This window comes from Cimex lectularius, unplaced genomic scaffold, assembly GCF_000648675.2.
Source record: "Cimex lectularius strain Harlan isolate CLEC.00 unplaced genomic scaffold, Clec_2.1 scaffold35, whole genome shotgun sequence".
Classification (NCBI taxonomy): Eukaryota; Metazoa; Arthropoda; class Insecta; order Hemiptera; family Cimicidae; genus Cimex; species Cimex lectularius.
In genome coordinates, this window is record NW_019392746.1 from 313,007 (window position 1) to 326,356 (window position 13,350).

A 13,350-nucleotide genomic window follows, 5' to 3' on the forward strand; every position below is an offset into this window, starting at 1 on the left:
ACGAAACCTGTTATGAATCGGTAAAGAAGTACGTGAAAGGCAGAAAGATTTATCATGAACAAAAATTTACAGCCGTATTTTTTTTTTCATATTCGTACACAAAGCCCCTACATTGAACACATTCCAGGGTCCTTTATCTAATTTTATAAAAGAAATTTTGAAATTATCAAACGTATACTTTATATTTTACGTCCATAGACAAAAAACCACATGTGAAAATTTCAGGAAGGTAATGTTTACGAAAACTTAAAAATAAACCTTCTTGGCAATTTAGATCACTTGGAAGATATTTTTTCAAAATTGAAACCTGCCTTACTGAAAACGTATTATGATAGTTTAAATCGTATAATTGATACACGGAAATTATCTGTTTTTACAAATTTTTTAATTGTTAGTAATCTTTTACCGTAGTATTTTATTAAATTGAAAACCACCGCATCAAAATTTAAACTGAAAAATCAATGAACTAATTATGAAAAACAAATTGCGACAGTGTTGTTTGTCGCTTTTCTACAACCACTTGAACAATGTTATAACATATTATTATAATTCCATATATGTTTGGCAGCTATAATTGACCATATTAATTATTTCAATTCATTATTCTTTTATCGAAGGTCTTGGTTGAGATGAAAAAGTTAATGCCTCGAGCGGATTCGAACCCACGAGCCTTAGTCAAAGGTTCTAATAGGCTCTAATCCCAATCGTGACACTAACTTTTCATCTCATCCAAGACCTTGGTAAAAAGAATATTTAATTGAATTTATTATGTTTATTTTTGATTACTATAATTAGTTTAGGTGTTGTTTAGGGTACCCTATCCTCTTATAAACCAATAAGATTCCGTCCTATTTTATTCAAAAACTTGTAATGTCTTCTTCTTAATCGTTTCCGGTCCCTCTATTCTACTCTCCTGCTGGGCTTAACAGTAATCGATACGATAACTTCGGCTTTAGAAAATAAACAATATTGCTCCTATTTCTGAACGTTACGACATTCTACCGAGAGTGTTTTTTTCTCTTTTTCAAATTAAAAATCATCCTCCTACAAACCTACTATTTCATCCTGATGTTCATCCTCTCGGGGACGCTGTTTTAATAAAGTGCGACTCCGATTTTCACCCAGTAATTCAATGAAAGAGAACGTTCTGTAAGGAAGTATAATAAACCAACAATTTAGACTGCTGCGGTTTTGTGTGTCACATACGGTCACTTTCTATCACTCAAATCACAGACTAAGCAAACGACAGGGAAATCCTTTTTTCACTCTCTGGCACCAAGCTAACAGCAGAAGCAATCCAAGAACATGTGAACTTCATAACAGCCTGGTGCACTCGATGACACATTAAGCGAAATGTACAAAAAATGTCGTTATTCGACGTTACACTCGATGTCAGACCTGCCACCATGCACATAAACAACAAGGTACACAGCTGAACTGACCGTCATATCATTTGCGCTGGGTGAAATATCAAAACGAGACAATCCAAAAAATGTAATATGTACAGACTCACTCAGCGCAATCTCAGCGTTAAAGAACAAGTTCTCTACAGACCCACTAATACAAAAACTATTTGAACAGGTTGGTGAACTTGAAATTGAAGGCGAATCGAGATTGTGTAACTGTGTTCGCCTGGGTCCCGGGCCATGTCGGACTTCGGGGAAATGAGGAGGCAGGAAAAGGCCGCTAAGAAAGCGGCTGCGACCGCACATGACGCCGAGTCCCCCATTAACCCGATGGATCTAAAAACAAAAATGAAAAATTCGATTTATTGTAAATGTACGAAAGTAATGAACAACTAAAAATACGTAAAAGTACGGTGAGGCCATGGCCCGTGGAGAATTTGGAAAAACGAAACAAAATAATATTAGTAAGGTTGCGAATAGGTAACACCCGTCTCACGTACAGTCACCTCTTAGTAGGTAGAAGTCAAAAACGCTGCCCACTCTGTGGAATCCCGGTAACGGTGAGGCACATATTAAAGGTATATAATAAGTTAAGAGAGTACCGAGAACGGTGTCCTACCATCTAATCTGGAAATAGTTCTTAAGCATAACAGTGACTTCAAAGATAATCTTATTAAGTACTTAAAATTGATAAATGCGTATAGATACATATAACCAACCACACGTGATATATCTCCATTTTGCAGTGTGAATGTATTTATTAGCGTGGGTGATGAGGTATGTCTGGGTGTGGCTGTGACTGAATATCGAGGCCCGCCAAATTAGTTTAGGTAATTATATATTTGTTGTGTGATGTGAGGGGCTGGTCGCCGCTATCAATACTGTCGAGATGCTGCGACTTCTCCATTATTAATGTTAATTAGCGGAAATGTTTTCTGTAAATGGACGTGGATGGCGAGGAATATCGAGTCCTCTACACGCCCGTCAAAAGGAAAGTAGTCTAATGGATGAATGAAATTCTGTACATACTGTTTGTATTTATTAGCACGAATGGAAGGAAGTCGGTACGATTATGATTATCTTACCAACTTTTTATTTAGTTGTAGGGGCAGGACCTCATCGTGCACCTGTACTCTGAGCTGTACTTCGACCGGATCTTCCAACTTCCAACGATTCCAATCCTTTCAACCCAAAGTTTTCCGCCGCATCCTCAACTCCCTTCTACGTCACCAACATAACAAAGACCACTTTTTTCGTGAAGGATTTGTTGACACATTCTCACTATTTTCATCCTAGCCCACTACCCCAAGCTCTTTTCTGTACGTTCCACCCTTATAATCCTTCATACCGTCTAAAACGGCATTGGCCTCCTGACTTCCGTACGTTGATCCTAATTTAGTCCAAACTAAATGAAATAGAGTTCCAACATGGCTGGCTTCTCTCAATCTGTATTTTTTGTACATATAGGAATAAATAAATAAAATTAAAAACTATAACTTGTAATTAAAAATCTGTACCTCAATAACATTTAATTTAATTGCCTAAAGGTTTTGGACTATGTGGCATTGGCTATGTAGATCAAACGACTAATTTTACTAGTGAAAAACATTGTATATCCAGGAAACATTAGTTTCTTTTTGTAAATGGAATGATAACCCTTTCGAAGTTAGTGTGGGTTCACTCTAATTCGCCTTAACTCCGTGAGAATTGAGATCAAAGATGTCAAAAAAGATCAAATAGATAATCAACCCTGTCTGTATACTATAATTAAAGCGTTTTGGGTGAAAAATTCCCAGTAAATGTTTGTTTTAAGTTAACAGCTTAAAAGTTTGTTTAAAAGGCTTGAAACTTTCAACTAAGAGTTTTGTTTCTAATTGTCAACCCTAATCGTCTTTTAATATAAAATTATAATGTAAAAATGTGTTGTAAACTAGCTCTGGTGAGTAAAATGTTGGGAGAGCAAATTTGCGTTTATTTAAATTAGTTTATGTCAAAAAGTTTACAAGGCTTTTCTTTTCAGCTCGATTAATATTTAAGAAACCAACAATAGTCAAGGTACGGATGTAAGATTCTTTTGTGAGGGTACACGTTTGTTTCATTAATTACGATGGGCCGCAAAAAGGACCCGGGTTCAGGAAGAGATAAGTCAACCCTCCCTGTTCAGGGAGCGATTTCCCATGTAAATTAGGGGGCGAGGGACGGTGTGGGAAGTTGGAGCATTGTTCTAACTCCCGAATAATGCTCGTGAGTGTTTGTCACCACGGAACACCGTTGCTCAGCCCCGACTCACCTCGACTGCGACGGTGAACTTTGAACGGCTCGGTAATTTGTGCTCGAAATTCAAGTTGCTCCACTTAGAAACCGAAGTGTAGGACGCGCATATTTCAACTCTTTAAAAGCATACTGGATTCCATTGTTGTCCCCTGATTTATACCGTAAACGGCCTAGACAATTTTAACTATATATTAATCTTATTTTTCTAATCTTTAAAGAAAAACAACCGAAAAAATAAATTAAAATTTCGTTATGCACATAATAGCGAACCAACGAGAATAAGCTAGACTAAGCGGCAAATCAGCGCCAAATATCGCGTCACGAACTCTGAATAGCGCCAGATGGCAAATCAAGGCTATACAAATGCGGGGACCTACCAAGTTAGACAGACCGTCAACAAATTGCACCACTGTATAAAAAGAAAACTTCCAAGAAATTGGCATCAGAAAAGGCTTAAAATATTAGGAATACCTTAAACCATACATGTGCATATAAATAATATACATTATAATATCAATGTTAACGCGATTTTAAGAAGATAAAAAGTACTTCTTCATAAGGTTTAGAGCTTATTGTACACTCTTAACTTTTACGGATGATAGATTTGCTAGAGACTAAAAGAGAAAGAAATGAATCATGAGAGAGAGAGAGAGAGAGAGAGAGAGAGAGAGAGAGAGAGAGAGAGAGAGAGAGAGAGAGAAGTATAAAGGGAAAAGATGAAAGAAAAAATAAAGAAAAAGAAAAACTTTATTATGTCCTGTGAACAGGTTCCTTTAATACAACAATTACAAAAATGCTATTACATAAAACTGCTCACTGAGCAATTGGACGATAATTTGGTAATGTAATACATAATGGAATGATAAAGCAATACATATATACATATCATAAACAGTATAAAACAGATACATAGTACATATACAGGGTGGCCAAATTAATGTGCCCACCCCATTTTTTTCCTTTGCGGTTCTAGATAGGAAAAAGTTTGAATTGAGACTCCCCTTCATTTTTCATATAAAAAGTAAGGTCGATTTATTTTTTTCGACCTCAATTCTAAAGTCGAATTGAAATTCTTAATTTTAAATGAGAACCCGCATTTTTCACATTTTTCTTTGAAACTAGATTTTTTGAAATATTTTGAAGAGGAGTGGAAAATCAGCCAAAGTAGAGAGAAAAGTCTGAAAGCTTACTACGTTTACTTATATACACGTATATAACGCAACAATGTAAAACCAAATAAAACAAAATAAAAACAATGAAATCAAAATAATTTTTTAAATTTATAAATTTATTTTTTGTTTAATTTTTACATTAGCGATGAATTTTTATTCTATTTTTTATATTTATTTCTTTTTATTTTGTTAATTTTTATTTTATTTTTTAAACAAATGTCAATGTTTTGCTTGACAATTTTGTAAGAGGTAACTGCATATTGCGTTTTTAAATGTTTGTGGGTTCTTTTTGGTTTTAATATCAGTGGGGAGGGAGTTCCAAAATTTTTAGGAATAGATTTTTGATAAGTGGCAGTCCCATATGGACATAAATCTGCATCAAAATCCCATAGGTCGTTTGACAGTTTCAACATCGCTGTCTAGCACTGAGGTTTTGTCGATATACTAATTGAAATGGGGATAGTGGGAGGGAGGGAGGGAGAGAGGTAGAGAAAGGAGTGAGAGAGAGGGAGAGATAGAAAATGAAACAGACCTACTGACATAGCAGAGTGACAGAAAGTGAGAGCGATTAAGAGAAAGAAGGACAAACAGTATGAGAGAGAAGAGAGAGAGAAGGTGAGAAAGTGAATTAACAGGGAGTGATAAAGAAAGAAAAATGGAAAAATAGACTGTCAGTGAACCAAAAAATAAAACTTGATAAATATATAAAAATTTGTTTATTATAATTGTTGATTATATTTTTAGCTCTGTTGCATACGATGCTTCGTTGGAATTATTCATAGATTACCAAATGTAGCCAGTTGCGTTGATCAGACTTTCCAGTACTGACGTTTTCCAATTTAAATGCCCCAAGGAAATGAGCTAACTTCAACAAGTCGTCATAAACTTGAAAAGCGGAAAAATTAGATAAACTTTTTCTATTCGAACATACAAGAAGAGCTTAAGACCGACGAGAATCTATCTATAAGTGCCTTTACATGACAAATGGTGTACATAAACGAAAACTTCAAGCAATAATTTTAAACTTATACAAATTAGGACAATCAGTTTAAAACAGTGGTTTTTGGAATAAGTGCACTTTTAAAACATTGTTTTCTTTTGATTTATGATTATACTCCAGTATAATGCACTAAAACAAATATTTGGACGTGTTTGTATTTTTAATCATAGATCATTACTTTTTTAAACAAAAAATTTTCAATATTAAAATAACATGATATGCAGAATATTATTAAGGCCAGTTTTTCGTAATTCATTACAGTGCAAATTGCAAAAAATGTAAATTAACATTTTTTCATCATATTTTCTTCGTTTCGACGTTATAATGAGGAGGGTGAAGAAATCAATTTTCCAAATATCTCTGATTACTGAACAGGGGCTATCAGATTATAATCAAGGAAGTTGGAACGGGGAAAAAATTAATTTCTATTTTTAATTAAATGCCACCAAGAAGGGTTGACGTCTGAATAAATTACCGCTCGAAACGTCAAATGTTAAAGATAAATGGATAAAAATTATGTTCTGTAATAAGAAAATCAAGATTCAGCGTTATTTTACGGTTTTTATTATATATTATAGAGAAGCAGAGGATGGCTCTGATTTTACTAATTATTCCTTGTTTACTAAGCCTTTAGCATATGTGATTATATTATCATCGTCACAAGCCATACTAACATCAAAATTGATAAGACAGTCCGATACAGTTCGTAAAACCATGGCATGACTAATGACTTTAACTCTGATGATGTTGATATAATCAACGAAAGGCCATCCTTTCATCCCTTTTCTTTAAAACTGGTCGATAATCTATTCAACAATATTAATTATCTAACGTCACAGAATTTGTTGACTCAGCTTTCGAAATCCTGAGATTGGAAAATCTATTTTAAACATTGACCAGGAGAGTTGGTGGCCGCAACGGTTTAGGTAACGCGGCGCTCATCACTGTTTCTAGGTAAAGGTCCTGGGATCGAATCCAGCGGCCCCGCACTTGAACCCGACATACAAATGGGATTTTTTTGAAAAACACCGGCACCCCGAAAGTTTATATAACCTCGTAGTTAAAAAACAAAACATTGACCAATTTTGGTTTTGATAATACTACACGCACCATTCATTTAAAAATTAAAGTTAAAATAAAAGTAATATATGTTTTACTTCATCAGAGACGACACAATCAGAAACTATCAAGAAGATCTAACACCAGGCGAAGCCACTAACTGCTCGCTGTGGAAGGCCATAAAAAAAAATTAAAAGACCAATCGCCCAAATTCCTCCATTAAAAAAAGAGGATGGTACTTGGGCGAGAGACAGCAGAGAAAAAGCCGATTTGTTTGCTAGTTACCTTGCTGAATGAAATCATCAATGGCAGCTTACTTGAAGTAACAACCACGCCACAAGAAGAAAATATAAAGCTAGTTTCACCTAAAGAAGTAGCACAAGAAATTAAAATTTACCTGCTAAAAAGACTCCGGGATACGATCTTATCACTGGAGAAATTCTAAAACAATTGCAAAAAAAGGGGTATAGTTAAACTAACATACCTATTTAATGCTGCAATCAGACAGAAATATGTTCCCAGCATCTGGAAATTCGCAGAAGTCTTTATGATCAAAAATCTTTCCTGACCACCAATTTGGATTCCGAACAAGACATTCAACAATAGACCAAATTCACCGAGTAGCGGATGTAATAGAAAAATCTCTTAAAGAAAAACAAATTTGTTCTGCTCTGCTATCTTCCTTGATGTCTCACAAGCTTTTGACAAGGTCTGGCACGAAGGACTCATCAATAAACTAAAAGGTATGCTAGCAAACCAGTATGTCGATAGCATCAGTTCCTACCTAACTGACAGACTGTTTAGAGTCAAACAAGAAGATCAATATTCAAAATTAAAAACAATAAATGCAGGAGTGCCACAAGGTAGCATATTAGGTCCACTGCTTTACTTGTTATACACCAGTGATTTTCCGAAAACAGATGAAAACGTTTGCAGATGACACAGCAACGATATCACTAGGACCGACTATCACCCATTCAACCAAAACCTCCAAAATGCATGTAATAAGATAAACGAATGGACAAAAAAATGGAAAATCAAGTTAAATCAGCATAAATCAGTTCATCTAATCTTTACAAAAAAAAAAGTTGGACCATGTTCCGTCGCTCACAATCGATGGAATTACTATACATACAGCAATACAGCTAAATATCTGGGAAGACCTTACATGCCAAGCTGAGATGGAAAGAACACGTGAAGAAAAAAAAGGACAGAAATAGGTTTATGGTATAGACGATTGGTCTATAGATATTGGTTGATAGGTCGTGGCTCTAATCTTGCTATACAAAATAAAATATAATTATATAAACAAGTCATAAAGCCTATGTGGGCATATGGTATTCAACTATGGGCTTGTACCAAACACAGTGTCATACAGACACTCCAAAATAAAATCTTACGTTACATAGTCAATGCACCGTGCTACATAAGGAATAAGGACTTACATAGGGATCTTAATATCCCTAAAGTCAAGGCGGAAATACAACGATTTGCCGCCAAACACCAGACTCGCCAGCACGAGAATGTGGAAGCGACCAAACTCTTACATAACCGAAACATGGTCAGAAGATTAAAAATAACAAATCCATATGGACTTGTGTAGTTAAAAATGAACAGTGAATAGTTAAATGTAAATCTTATTGTACCAATGGGTTTATAAGAATGTAAACATTTATTTATTCTATAATATTATTGTAAAATTAATGGTTGGTCTAACAATACCAGTTTTAATAAATAAATTTAACTTAAAAAAACATTATCAGAAAACTTGAAGTCATTAAGTTTCAAAACTTACGTTTATTTACATATTAAAATATTAACATATATAAAAAGAAATTTGTTCTTCTTGTCTCTGTTCGACAGATTCACCACAGAAACACGCTTAACCAAAACAGCATAAAAGAGAGATGATAGTAAACGATAAACTACATCAGTTTTTGTATTAATTATTATAATAAAACTATTGCAACTGATTTAAACAAAAAAACTTTTGTTCGTGACGTGTACTCCAGCATCCAATCCAAAAAAATCTACATTACAATCTACATCTGTCCATGCCCTACAGCGTTTTCTTTACATCGTATTTGTTTCATACTTTTACTGTGGAGGATGCCACTCACGGTTTGTCAACCTGTTTGTGTCACATGCCAGAGTTTGAGAGCGAGTAATTCGCCCTCAACGTCACGTCAGGCATGACGTGCTGTTTTCTTTTCAAATTTGAAGAGTTTTTTCTTTTTGGTTGAGCACACTTTTGGTAAGTGGCCAACTTTGTGGCACACAAGTTGGACAGGGAATAATAACTTTACTTTTACTCTTAAAACCTAAATATTTCAATTTACGAAATCAATTTTGTACATTGCTTGGTTAGTTCATGTAGAGTTTTGAGTAACATTTTTGTTTTAAATTTCAGGTGAACAAGGTCTACGTTATCGTTTCGTCATTGATTTCTTTCTGGATTCCCTGTACGATTATGGTCTTCACGTATTTGGCCATTTTCAAAGAGGCGACCAGGCAGGAGAAGCAGCTGCACGCCCGTATCGGCAACCAGATGCTGCTGAACAACAGCCGTGACTGCAACGGCGATACTCTCGGATCCTCGGGGGGCTCCAGCAAAGCGCTCGCTCTCAACGAGGTCGGTCTGCACAACACGCCGACCAAAGACAGGAACATAATTAAAATGAAAAGAGAGCACAAGGCCGCAAGGACACTGGGCATCATCATGGGCACATTTATTTTATGCTGGCTTCCTTTTTTCCTATGGTACAACTTACGTTACTATAATCTGACTATTTATGACCTGTCTGCTTAATTCCTTCAACGATAAACGCACATACGAAAAGCCTAATTTTTATATTAAGACGCTGTGTTATGATGTATGTTCATAATATATTTGTTATTAAGCAGACTGGTTTTGACCAAATACAGTAGCATATCATCTAATACTTTGTTTTATGTATTAGGTATGTGATAACGACTCTGTGCGGTGATGCATGCCCTTGTCCTGACGTAGTCGTAGCCCTGCTTTTCTGGATCGGCTACTTCAACTCCACCCTCAATCCGATCATCTACGCTTACTTCAACCGCGACTTCAGGGAAGCGTTCAAGAACACGCTGCAGTGCGCTTTCTGCTCCTTATGCAGGCGGCCGCCGTCGGACCTCGAGTCGCTGGAGGTCCGCAGGCCGTCGCTCAGGTACGACGACAGGACGCGGAGCATCTACTCCGAGACATATCTGAAGCACATAGACAGAAGGAGAAGCAGTGAAGTCGGTAGCAGTCTCTGATCCGAGCAGCCGGTCTAAGCGACGCTTAGGCCCACCTCTTCGGCGGGTGATAATTTTTTACGCGGGGGTTGAAACAAAACAACAAATCACCATGCGCTCTAATTTCATGGATCTGATGATTTATTATTAAATGACAAAATGCTAAACTATTGATTTTACCTATTTATGCTTTTTATAAGATCTTCCAAAGGGCAAGCATATCATACGACCCATACAATAAAATATTGGAATCAAAATAAATAAAAACATAAGCCCATCGTATTTTTAATCTCCAATTTTCTCAAAAATATCCGTTACTTAAGTCCTTAAAAGAAGTTACTATTAGAAGTTAGAAGGATTTTCATTTTCGGCTAAGTTTGAAAATATTGTTTTAACTAGAAAAATACAGTTTTATATATTTTCGTACATAGATAAACATAAATATCCCAGGAACATTTGTTCTAATTTCCTGAATACAGCAGTTACAGAGATAAACTTTAATTAACAAGAGCCAGATGAGTTAATACTTTTTATTTGACAACCATCCTTTGATCCGTTAAATTTAAAAAAAAAACTTGAAATTAAAAATGTAATTGAAATGCCATATCGGGACAAAATCGAGTTGCTTAATTTTTCAAACATTACTTTTCCTACATTACCAATTTTTGCCAGAGAAATGCAGTGTCTCTCTAAAAAATTGTGTTAATCAAATATTATAAAAAATACCAATACAAATTATTGATTAGTAATAAATAAAAACCGTATATTCGTGCGATAAAAACCTGCCAAAAAATACTTATAAAAAAAAGAATCTAATAAAAATAACAGCTTTCTATTTAGGAATCAAAATTGTATTTACATAAGAAATTTAATCCTGAGCATTGTTTATTGTGTTTTTTATGATCAATCGCTTATCCTCATTTTTAAAACGCAATACAAATTTATAATTAAATTTTATCTTACATTCGTAAAAATTGAAGTAGATAGCGACAGTAAAGTAAGTTTTAAAGTTGGTAAACAATATATACAAAACTTTTCAATAAAAAGTCATACTAAATAACCAACTTTAAGCATTAAAAGAATAATAACAACAAAGTTTTCGTTTTAATTTACTACCAAGTGCATAAGGTTTGTTTTCTTATTCATTGTGATTGCACATTTTATGATCAATCAAGTTTCTCATTTGTAAATCACAGTACAAATTTACAATTAAATTATATAATGAAATTATATAATATACATGGAGATAGCGACAGTAACATAAGTTTTAAAGTTTGTAAAAACATGCTGTAAAATACATAGGAAACTTTAAATTTAAAAAAAATAAGGACAAAGTCTAAAAAATTAATTGTTTTCATGGTAGTTAACTTTGTTCTGAGCCTTGTCATCCTGAATTTCTCACAAAAAAGAAAGGCCAGCATTATATCTAAACTTGTTAGCGTAGATTGCTTTCTCGTACGAAGATAATATTTTTTTAGCATACGGTACAAGCAATTTTGTCATCGGTCCTTATCGCTCGATAGTACAGCATCCATCCATTTAATTTTGAACTTAAGGTACATATAACTTGAATCATTTCTTTTACGTAGCACTGCTCCGCTTCCAAGACGAAAAACGACTGGGAACTGAGAGATCTGGAACTGATGAGACACAACGGATTCTGAAAATAAAAAATTAAAAGAAAAATGGCAAGTTTGTACAGTAAAATATCAAAATGTGCAAAATAAAATTCGTCCTTTTTATAATAGAATTTCTGTCTTGGTTTCATTCCATTCATACATAGAGAAAACAATTATTTCATTTCCGGTCTTTAGTCGTGAGATTACCTTCGTTTATTGTTACTCACTTATTTTCACTGTACGTGAAAAATTTGAGAATGTCAATAAAAAAAATATAACATTATTATTGTCTGTAAAAGCTTTACCTAAACAAAATATATTACAAGAATATTAAGGATTGCCTGCGCAATTATACTAAAAACACAAGCAATGTCTAGAACTAATACTCAATTTTAAGTAATACTTAATGCATGTCAGCGATAACAAATAAACAAATTCACTCACACACAAATATATTTACTAATTTCTGATATTAATATGCACAAATTTTTTTTCTCTTATTACCAACTTTCATCTGTGATAAATGAAACCCTTCAACAATCAAAGTTAATAATCAATCTGTAAGCAGGTTGGGTTTTACACTCGAGAATTTTTTAATCTGTAAATAGTATTCTAATTATTTATCGATTTAATTTGACAATCGTTGAACTGGAATTTTTCATTGTCATTTTGCATCATGTTATTGAATTTCAAAAGAATCTAAATTTTTGTAAGAAATAAGTGTGCATGGTGATTCATAAAACTTAAAAAGGACCTGAGAAACGGTCGGTATGAAAACGGGTACCCATTATAGTATAATAACAATAAAATCATTTTACAAAAAGCCTAGCGTGTGTATTAAACCCTTTCATAATAGATTGTAGATATATTCGTTTTATTTTTTATCAAAGTGATATGCGTCTTTTGTTTTTTAATTTAACATTTAAATAATGTGTAAAATAAATTCTATTGTATTATGTAAAAAAAATAAGCCGCCCTCCCGTTGTATCAATTGCAATATCTAGATGTATGGATGTCAATCAGTGTTAGCTCTATATTCTCGTGTATTTTAAAAAGCCTGGAGTTTTGTAATTAAGTTAAAACTAACATCTGCAAAATTTGTAAACCGCTAAAAAAACTCTTGTGAACATTATTTTTATAGATAAAACTTTAAATGTTGATGAGGCCGTACGCTTTAATTTATTATATCGTTATTTCATTATGGAAATTTTGTTTTTGACGGATTATATTTAATTTTACTCTCTAACCGACGTAGGTTTAATTTGTATAGCTCCGTTTCGAAGGGATCAAAAAAAAATTATAAAAAGAAAAAGGACCTCAATTATTTTTTTCGCCCCCACGTATATCACGAGGTTCGCTTTTTGTCAATTAGAGTGATTTACGTTATAAAGCGTATAACAATAAACGCGTTCACACAAATCTATAAATTATCTGAGAGTATTTAGGTAAATTTTATTTTTTAAAGAAACGTCTATTTTTCACACAAGGGTCCACATAGTTCGTATTTTCAAGAATAGAAAATAAAATAAACTAATCGCTTACTAACCAGATTTGAGCTA

General features: G+C 34.0%; 1 protein-coding gene across 5 annotated transcripts in view; it reads left to right on the top strand.

The window, feature by feature from the left end:
* The window catches only part of LOC106669294 (octopamine receptor beta-2R), a 293,096-nt gene extending 280,443 nt beyond the window's left edge, over positions 1-12,653 (top strand). For all 5 annotated transcript variants that reach the window (XM_014398660.2, XM_014398662.2, XM_014398661.2 and 2 more), the window contains 2 exons: positions 9,322-9,671; positions 9,872-12,653. In XM_014398660.2, the coding sequence (XP_014254146.1) occupies positions 9,322-9,671; positions 9,872-10,193 (672 nt within the window). In that variant the 3' untranslated portion in view covers positions 10,194-12,653. The remainder of the gene's footprint in view (positions 1-9,321; positions 9,672-9,871) is intronic.
* The last annotated feature ends 697 nt before the right edge of the window (positions 12,654-13,350 follow it).